Source organism: Eptatretus burgeri, chromosome 5 (assembly GCF_056783735.1).
Source record: "Eptatretus burgeri isolate ZD-2024b chromosome 5, Ebu_testis_v1, whole genome shotgun sequence".
Taxonomy (NCBI): Eukaryota; Metazoa; Chordata; class Myxini; order Myxiniformes; family Myxinidae; genus Eptatretus; species Eptatretus burgeri.
The window spans coordinates 70,840,224-70,850,223 of record NC_140965.1 but is presented as its reverse complement, the minus strand read 5'-3'; the positions used below and the strand labels follow the sequence as shown (position 1 = coordinate 70,850,223).

The window sequence follows — 10,000 nt, the reverse complement described above, 5'->3', positions numbered from 1 at the left end:
CGACAGCGTGAAGCCGAAAAAGGTTGCAGGCAGGAGCACCAGCCTAGAGGGGAGAGCAGTTCTCCATCAGGCTACAGACAAAAGCTTTGTAAGTGGTCAGGAGCTCAAGAGGGCCGAGGAAGGACTGTATCCTTTTCTCCTGACAAGGTGGAGAGCTGACTTTCAAACCTCGAGTCAGATTTTGCAACCGGTCCAGACGGCATCAGCCCACGTGTCCTCAAAGCCTGCTCTTCTGCTCTTGCTCACCCTCTATCTGTTCTATTCACCCTCTCATTTGCCCAAGATCATCTGCCATCTGCTTGGAAATCTGCTAACATCACTGCCCTGCATAAAAAGGTGCAAAAACACATCCCTGTAACTACAGACCAATCAGCCTTCTCCCAATCATCAGCAAGGTTATGGAATTCATCATCGCTTCAGACATGAAATCCTTCCTCTTCTCCAATGGCTTGATTTCCAATCATCAATTTGGTTTCAGACCAGGTCACTCTACCCTGGATATGCTGCTTCTGCTCTCCCATCAATGGATGGAGGTCCTCAATGCCAGACGGGAAATCCGAGCCGTATCCCTGGACATATCACGTGCTTTTGACACAGTCTGGCAACTTGCACTACTCACCAAACTCTCTTCCCATGGTATTCAAAGGCCATCTCCGCTCATGGCTCGCAGACTTCCTCTCCTGTCGCACTCAATGTGTGGCCCTAAATGGAGTTCTTTCATCCCCTCTTCCTGTGCAGGCTGGAGTTCCTCAAGGTAGCGTTCTGGGCCCTGTTCTTTTTCTGGGTTTCATCAATGATCTCTCCGACTCTCTGGAAAATCCTCTATTTCTCTTTGCCGACGACTCCACCCTCTGCCGTACCATCTGTCATCCCTCAGACCGGCAAGCAGCAGCTTCTTCGCTCACTGCAAATCTGGATAAAATCATAAACTGGTCCAACACGTGGAACATGTCTTTCAATCCAGACAAATCTCACACTCTCACTGTGTCTCTTCGAAAGGACCGTTTAGAAAACCCCCCCATCCACTTTCTCAGCAATCCTCTGGAAGAAGTCTTTTCTTTCAAGCTTCTGGATCTCACAATCTGCCATGACCTTTCCTGGGAAAGTCACATTTCCAACCTCGCCTCAAAAGCCAGTCGCCGACTGGGAATCCTCTGTCGTGCAAAGTCCTTCCTCGGCCCTCTTGAGCTCCTGACCACTTACAAAGCTTTTGTCTGTAGCCTGATGGAGTACTGCTCTCCCCTCTGGGCTGGTGCTCCTGCCTCCCACCTTTCTCGGCTTCACGCTGTCGAAACCAGGGCATTTAAGATCATCGGCATCTCCCGCAATGACGCTGAGTCTTTGGGCCTCTCACTCAATCACCGCAGGTTGGTCGGTGGTCTTTCTGTCTTCTACCGACTCCTCTCCAGCCTTGCCCCCCTGCTCTCTCTGCGATTTGTCCCCACCACATTTCCACAGGGCGCTCAAGGTCCGCCAACAACCCCCTTCTGGTAAAACTACCAAAATCACGAATCGCTGCTCATCTTCACTCTTTCATTCCTCTTTTTTCCCGCCTTTGGAATAAACTTCCTCACTCTATTCTTTCCCATTCTTCCCTCCAGGCTTTCAAAACAGCTGTTCACCACCACCTCTTATCTTCCCCCATGTAAATCCTCGATCTTTTCTACCCCCGATAATTCACCCAAGCCCACTTCCTTCAATTCCCCTGCTTTCCTTCTTGAAAGTCCCTGTAATGTCCATCTTCTCTTTGCCATGTTCCCCGTCCCATCCCCATCCCTCTCTCTTCCACAGTTCACCTAATGTGTCTGTTCCCCACTGTTTTGTCCCTTCCACTCCCACCCCTCGTCTCATGCCCCCTTGCTGTGAGTTGTATGTTAGCTCTCATACGAGCCTCAACAAGGTATACAAAAAAAAAGCTTTGTAAGTGGTCAGGAGCTCAAGAGGGCCGAGGAAGGACTTTGCACGACGGAGGATTCCCAGTCGGCGACTGGCTTTTGAGGTGAGGTTGGAAATGTGACTTTCCCAGGAAAGGTCATGGCAGATAGTGAGACCCAGAAGCTTGAAAGAAAAGACTTCTTCCAGAGGATTGTTGAGAAAGTGGATGGGGGGGTTTTCTAAACGGTCCTTTCGAAGAGACATTGTGGGAGTGTGAGATTTGTCTGGATTGAAAGACATGTTCCACGTGTTGTATCAGTTTGTGATTTTATCCAGATCTGCAGTGAGCGAAGAAGCTGCTGCTTGCCGGTCTGAGGGATGACAGATGGTACGGCAGAGAGTGGAGTCATCAGCAAAGAGATTTTGAGGATTTTCCAGAGAGTCGGAGAGATCATTGATGAAAACCAGAAAAAGAACAGGACCCAGAACGCTACCTTAAGGAACTCTAGCCTGGACAGGAAGAGGGGATGAAAGAACTCCATTTCGGGCCGCACGTTGACTGCGACCAGGAGAGGAAGTCTGCTGCCATGAGTGGAGATGGCCTTGGATACCATGGGAAGAGAGTTTGGTGAGTCGGGCAGGGTGCCAGACTGTGTCAAAAGCACATGATATGTCCAGGGATACGGCTCGGATTTCCTGTCTGGCATTGAGAACCTCCATCCATTGATGGGAGAGCAGAAGCAGCATATCCAGGGTAGAGTGACCTGGTCTGAAACCAAATTGATGATCGGAAATCAAGCCATTGGAGAAGAGGAAGGATTTCATGTCTGAAGCGATGATGGATTCCATAACCTTCCAGATGATTGGGAGAAGGCTGATTGGTCTGTAGTTGCAGGGATCTGTTTTTGCACCTTTTTTATGCAGGGCAGTGATGTTAGCAGATTTCAAAGCAGATGGCAGATGACCTTGAGCAAATGATAATGTGAATAGAACAGAGAGAGGGTGAGCAAGAGCAGAAGAGCAGGCTTTGAGGACACGTGGGCTGATGCCGTCTGGACCGGTTGCAGAATCTGAGTCGAGGTTTGAATGAATTGGACATTCTCATAAAGGTGTCCATCATGGTTTTCTCTCAGATCGACCGACAATAGGAAATACGATCCACGAACTGAGTGCAAAATAAGTGCAACTAACAGGGATCGCCAATACATTGGTTGTCTCGTGGAGAGTCGCCGGATAAGGCAGTTGAACAATCTTTTCAAGGAAATTACTTCAGCAGTGTTGTGAATGTGGGACCAGATTCTTGACCAAACAAAGGATGTGATATAAATGAAGTATGACAAATCACATTTTGTATAAAACGAATGGAAGGATTCATAACTCGTATCACTGAAAAGGGAATGATGGTCTCAGGAATGATGAGATGTTGTGGTTTGGGGTGTCTCATCCAACTGTAAAGTTTGGAGAACTCACAGGGGAGTATCAAACACATTCAGACTTTCATTCTGTTCACCTTTCCAGATAATGTTGCAAATTACAGATGGACAATGTCAATAACAAGCATGTGTGGAGCAGAACGCATCGAGGAACATCATATGAACTTCGCACCACCTCTGGCCGCCACCGTGATTTCAATATAATTGTGCATCTTGGCACATTGTTGCATCACGAACCATCAACAGACTCTTATCAAATTAAAGGGCACATACCTCCACCAAGCTGATTAGTTTATGTTTTGTATCTCGCTGATAGACCAGATCTGGATTCGGACCTAAACCAAAATTTAATCGGCTTGTTCTTGTCACTTGACCAACTCATCCACCAAGTCTTGTCTGAATCTGTCAATAACTTTTTGAGATATCGTGCTGTACTGCTTTAGCCATGAAACTCGATGGTGAAGAATCACTTAAAAAATTATAGTAGCCAGATCCATATTCGGATCTTCACCACAATCGAATCGATTCTTCCTCGTTACACACCAAACCTGCCCACCAAGTTTCATCCAAATCCATCAACAACTTTTTGAGATATTCTGTACACAAACAGACAGATGAACAGACAGACGGGTGAAAACATAACCTCCATCCACCTTCATTGGGTGGAGGTAATCATACCCAGCACTCCAAGATGAATAGCAACAAGTCATAGTAGATGCTATTTTACTATCTCATGGAATTGATGTCACATCCATGTTGCTGCCACTTCATTGAGGCTGGAGTTGATCCAACACACTGATACGTACATTCTGTACATTGTTAACCACTAAGTGTCAACGTAAAGTGGAAAAAAAAACTCAAAATAACAGGTATAAAATAATGTTTCAAAATGTATCAAAATTGCTGAAGTTGTATTGCTATTTCAATCATTGAATGGTTCTTCACTGACCTTAGCTCTCTGGTTCTGGAACCAAACTTGAACGACACGTACACTGAGACCCGTTTCTGCTGCTAATGATTCCCGTACCTGCGGCCAACATGGAGTATGATGTGACCCCGCATCAAGCCACTTGCCCAAGAATGGAGCAAATGCAAAACACCTCAGTAACCCAAATTCTTTAATTTGCTCATTCATAAAAACTGTTACAAATTAAAGCATCATGTAATGTCCAGAGTATGACAAACTGAAGAGATAGCTTAAATTATCATCATAATAATGACATAATGACATACAATATTAAACAGAGCTTTGGCATACCTTACGGCAGGGCTTGGAGGAGACCTCAAAAGAAGCTTTGAAAGCCCTTCGTTGCTGTGTGGTGAGAATGGTTCGTGGTCGTTTTGGTCTTTTCTGCTCTTTGTCATCACTGCCTCTGGTCCCAGCTGCTGCCAGGCTGATCTTCGATGCCTCCTCATCCTCGCTTCTAACTGTAATAGTCATAAAATTAGTGGAGAAGATTAAAAAGGGATAAAACTTTTGTAATGTAGTACTTGATGCAAGAGAACGAGCAAAGGATTATTGTCAGCTCTGCTTCATCTCCTTCTTTCGTAAGCAGCACAAGGCTGTGGGGTTGTATGACTGGCTGAGGGCACGGCTGTGCCGCTGATGAAAGACCTTCTAAGTTTGGGCAATAATTTGGAATTTGGCCATGCATGGTACCGGTGATGGCTCACCTACTCTTCGCGAAGATTACAATTGTATCTTTAACATTCGCCAACTAATGCCTATAGACAAGAAACCCGTTTAACGGCCATGCAAGGCATGGCACACACATTGATGAATCACCCTGCCTATGAAACACTGCGATGACAGTTTATAGCTGGGCTGACATTCAAACCAGGCTAGAAAGCTTTCAGGTGAGTGTGTGTACCTACAGGCCATCCTGCTAACCCAGGACATGATTATCATTATAAATGTTTATTCTGGATACCATAAGTATTATAAACGTTTAATCTGGATATGTTGGTTCTTGTCAACATTTATTCTGGAGATGGAGATTAGAGTAACTAGAACGACAACCTTTGACATCACAATGCAATACAACAAATAAATGTCCTTCAAATGCCTGTTTATGTCTATATAGAAGTATGAAAATTTTTGAGGCTTCACACTATTTGATGAAAAAGATGTGTTTCTACATTAGAATAGTGACAGAACAAAACAAGCTGATGTGTTCTTAAAAACGGTTGTATGAAGCAAATTTGACCATTTTTGCATGAATAAGGGTTCCTGTGTGAAATATTTTGTTTTGCTTAGAACTTAAAGCACACACTATTTGATGAAATACACACGCTTCTACATTATAATAGTGATTTAGAACAAAAAACGAAGTCAGAACAAACTAATTTGTTGTGAAAAATGCATGTATTTAGGCAAATTCGACCGTTTTTTGCATGAATAAGGTTTCTTGTGTGAAATATTGTTTGACTTAAAACAAGGTAAAATACACATTATTTGATGAAAAAGACGCATTTCTGCATTAGTGTTGTGATTGAGCACAAGAAACGTGGTCAGAACAAGCTAATGTGTTGTGAAAATGCTTGTTTTAAGCAAATAAGATCGTTTTTGCATGAATAATGTTTCTTTGTAAAATGTATTGTTTTGTTTAGAAAAGCTAAAATACACTCTTTGATGAAATACAGGTGTTCCTGCTGGAGAATAGTTATTTAGTACAAGAAGATGGTGAGAACAAGAGAATGTGTTGTAAAAAAAATGCTTGTTTTAAGGAAATAAGACCGTTTTTGCATGAATATTATTTCTTTGCGAAATTTATTGTTTTGTTTAAAAACAAGCTAAAATACACACTATTTGATGAAAAAACACGCCTTTCTGCATGCACAAGAACAAGAAAAGAGATTTAGAACAAGAAACGTGGTCAAAACAAGCAATTATGTTGTTTAAAATGCTTGTTCTAAGCAAATAAGACTTTTCTCTTGAATAATGTTTCATTTCAAAATGTATTGTTTTGTTTCAAACAAGCTAAAATACACACTATTTGTTGAAAAACATGTTTCTGCATGAGTATAGTAATATACATTAAAATACATGGTCAGAACAGGCAAATTTGTTGTTAAAAATGCTTGTTTTAAGGAAAAAAGATTGTTTTTGCACGATTAAAGTTTCTTGTGTGAAATATTGTTTTGCGTTGAACAAGTTAAAATACACACTATTCGACGAAAAAGGCATGTTTCTGCATGAGAATTGTGATTTACAACAAAATACGGGGTCAGAACAGGCGAATGTGTTGTTAAAAACAGATGTATTCGGCAAGTCACCCTGCCAGCCCTGAAATCTGAGTTTTTGCATGAATTATGATTTTTGTGTGAAATATTTTGTTTTGCTTCGAACAAGCTAAAATACATACGATTTGAGGAAATACACACGCTTCTGCAGTCGAGTAGTGATTTAGCACAAAAAACGGGGTCAGAACAAGCTGATGTGTTGTGAAAAATGTTTCTTTTAAGCAAATAAGACCGTTTTTGCAGCAATAATGTTTCTTTGTAAAATGCATTGTTTTGTTTAGAAAAAGCTAAAATACACACTATTTGATGAAAAACATGTATTTCTGCATGAGTGGTAATTAGGAACAAAAAACAGGGTGACATGGTTTCTTGCTCAAAGGATGGCTGAGATATTGCCAGGATGAGAAATAAAACAAATAAGTAATTAATCAATTAATTGATTCATCAAAATATCAAAAATACCATTTTGCCAAAGCACATCTTCACGTTTGTCCCCAAATTTCAGCTTTATAGCTCAAAGGAGGGCTGAGATATTTCCTGGACAAACAAAGAAACAAGAAAGAAAGAAAGAAAACAAATGGAGTAAAAATTGAGTGCTTCCTTCCTTCGGCACCCGGTGATGATGTCATGCATCACCTGGATATGGAATTGGGAAGGAGCGATGGACAACAAGAAAGCAAGAAAACAAACGGAGTAAAAACTGAGTACTCCCTTCCTTCCACACCCAGCGGTGATGTCATGGATCGCTTGGACATGGAATTGGGAAAGAGCGGTGTACAATATCCAACAGAGAGATGTGATCAATGTTATCGTAAATGAGTTCCTTTCAAGGAACTTCAACGTACAAGGAGCCGAGGAGGCTATTAGGCCCATCTATCCAATGTGATGGTTGTTTGCCCATGCTCTATCCTTTTAAAATGCTCAGCATCAAACAAGGAAGCAGCATGTACTATTTTTAGATTCTTTGGTGTGACTCAGCTGGGGTTCGACCCACTTACCACCCCAGACTTGGAGGATGGTCGAACCATTATGTCACCAAATCTGTTAAACGTTTAGTTCAGTAACATGAGCATATATGATCAATCGACATTCACTCTTTTACTTTGTCTCATTTTTGTACTCCGCCTTCCCTCTTCCATCTCCAGGTGCTGCACAACGTCATTGGCGGGCGCCGAAAGCCTTCGGCGCCCGACAATGATGAGCGCCGAAAGGACGTACTCAGCGTAAAAGCCTGAAGCTGGTATTACAAATCATCTTCTTGAAAGAAAGTTTAAACAACATGATGGTGATGTTGAAATCTGAGTGAGACTAATTCGAAATTTTCAAAATGTTTCATTCCACTCATTTTAAAAGGAGGTTCATACCAAAGCAAACAACATGGGTGCATTCAGTTACCAAGCAGCTTGATGGCACTCACAAAGCCAGCCGTTCTTTATCAATGGTGTCGAATGGATTGTTTGCTTGAGTGCTTAAGCCACTTGGTGAGCACCCTACAGGAAACTTGGTAACTGAACACACCACTGAGCTTCACAGTGAAGCGGAAGTGATTTTTTTTCCGACCGTCATATATAAGCAGCAAGGTTGGCTGACAACAATAGGTCGCAGGATGTCATAGAGGTATGCACACTCCCCTCTAAGCTGTCTCACCTGAGTTCAAATCTCGGCACAGTTATAAACTGTTATCTCGGTTTTTTTCATGTTGGGCAAGACATCAGTGTGTGTGCTCTATCCGTTTTAAATGCTGAGCATCAAACAAGGAAAGCTCAACTTGTACCATTTTAAAAGTCTTTGGTATGACTCGGTTAGGATTCACTCCAACTTTCCAGACTGAGAGAGCAGATGCTCTGATTATTGCTTCATCGAAGCCTTGGAACATTAATTTACTGATTTTTTTTTTTAAAGGAACACTTGCACTGAGTAATTGGCCTGCACTCAGGATTGTCCCGTCAAGCTGGTAGAGTGCAATGGCTGCTGAAATCAGTCGAAAGGAAGTTAAGGTGATCTGTTTCCCAAAGAACGGTACCTACAGTATGTATGGTGAAATGGGGGCTGGCAGGGTGACCTAAAGGTATGCACACACATCTCCAGACTTGCTAATCTCGACCCAGCTATCAACTGTCATGCTCGTGTTTCACAGGCAAGTGATTCATCAATGTGTGTGCCGTCCCTCAGATGGACATGAAATTGGGAGTCCCATCTGCAGGCGTTAGTTGGTGGGCATTAAATATCCCATGGTGTCCTCCATGAAGAGTAAACAAGTTATTGCCGGCACCCTGGCCAAGTTTCAAATACATGCTGGGAAGGCAACGGCAATCTACCAGCATAACCCTTGCCAAGAAACTGCTTCGGCATTACTGGATCTGCCTTTAGGCAGAACACCAGAGTGGTGTGTGTGTGTGTGTGTGTGTGTGTGTGTGTGTGTGTGTGTGTGTGTGTGTGTGTGTGTGTGTGTGTGTGTGTGTGTGTGTGTGTGTGTGTGTGTGTGTGTTCAAAGACATTTTAAGGAGTTTGTATATAAATCACATTCAGGACAAAAACATCAGTCGACATCAATATGTACCTTTCTACAGTTTATAAGGATATGAGCAGACAATGGAGAAACACACATCGTATGTGGGATTTGAACCTTGATTCATTGCATCTTGAGCCTGGGGTTCTGATCGGAACATGAATAGGCCAAACTTACATGGGTTCTACCAGCAATACCACAAAGCTGGCCACGGTCCATCGGACACCCACCGGAGTCGGACGGTTCAGGGCTGGCTGAGCTGAGGAGTTCTCTCTCCCGTTCATAGTCAGGGCGACACAGCAGCTGTCCCTCCTTCAGCACAAACTCGTCACCCTTCTGCAGGGGGCGCTCGCACACACAGCACGAGAAGCACCCGAGATGGTAGACTGAATCCAGGGCGCGCATCACCAGTTCGGACGGAGCAATACTCTCGAGACATCCTCCGCACTTTTGGCTGAAAATCCTACAGAAAGCAGAATATGTGGAAATGCAAGTTGAATCTGGACCTTCAAAACAAGTTTCTTCCAATTATGTCATCACAAGAACAAGTGGTCCAATCTTCATCAACGAGTTTATTCTTTTTATTCCTATAACCTGATTTTAAATGTATAATTCGATGCACACCTCAAGTATAATTAGTGAACACACACACACCCATTTTGTGTCACGACATGATGAATTGACTAGTTGAGTGAACATGTCAGGTCGGTCATCAATTGATCTTGGAAAGAATCACAAACCAATCACAGTCATCTCACCATGTGATAACACTGGGAATTTGACCTCTGAAAAAGAATTCACTTGATTACAGACGAAACTGGAAGGGCACTTTGGAGAGCGCATATCTCCACCAAGTTATGCCTGATCCACAAGAACATATTGAGCCCAATACAATTTTGATCAAGAAAAAGAGCAAGCCGAGATTGCAGACCTTCACCAG

General features: G+C 42.9%; 1 protein-coding gene and 1 long non-coding RNA gene across 2 annotated transcripts in view; one reads left to right on the top strand and one right to left on the bottom strand.

Annotated features, from left to right (window-relative positions):
- Window positions 1-4,762, top strand: part of LOC147026666 (uncharacterized) — a 22,265-nt gene extending 17,503 nt beyond the window's left edge. The window contains exon 5 of the long non-coding RNA XR_015058456.1: window positions 4,577-4,762. This is a non-coding gene — a long non-coding RNA (uncharacterized LOC147026666). The remainder of the gene's footprint in view (window positions 1-4,576) is intronic.
- Window positions 1-10,000, bottom strand: part of LOC147026665 (LIM homeobox transcription factor 1-beta-like) — a 29,677-nt gene that overhangs the window by 19,336 nt on the left and 341 nt on the right. Inside the window, exons 1-3 of the mRNA XM_085882354.1 lie at window positions 9,291-10,000; window positions 4,567-4,736; window positions 4,258-4,335 (exon numbers count right to left, since the gene is read on the bottom strand). The exon at window positions 9,291-10,000 is cut by the window's right edge and continues 341 nt beyond it. Of these exons, the coding sequence (XP_085738480.1) occupies window positions 4,258-4,335; window positions 4,567-4,736; window positions 9,291-9,465 (423 nt within the window). The 5' untranslated portion in view covers window positions 9,466-10,000. The remainder of the gene's footprint in view (window positions 1-4,257; window positions 4,336-4,566; window positions 4,737-9,290) is intronic.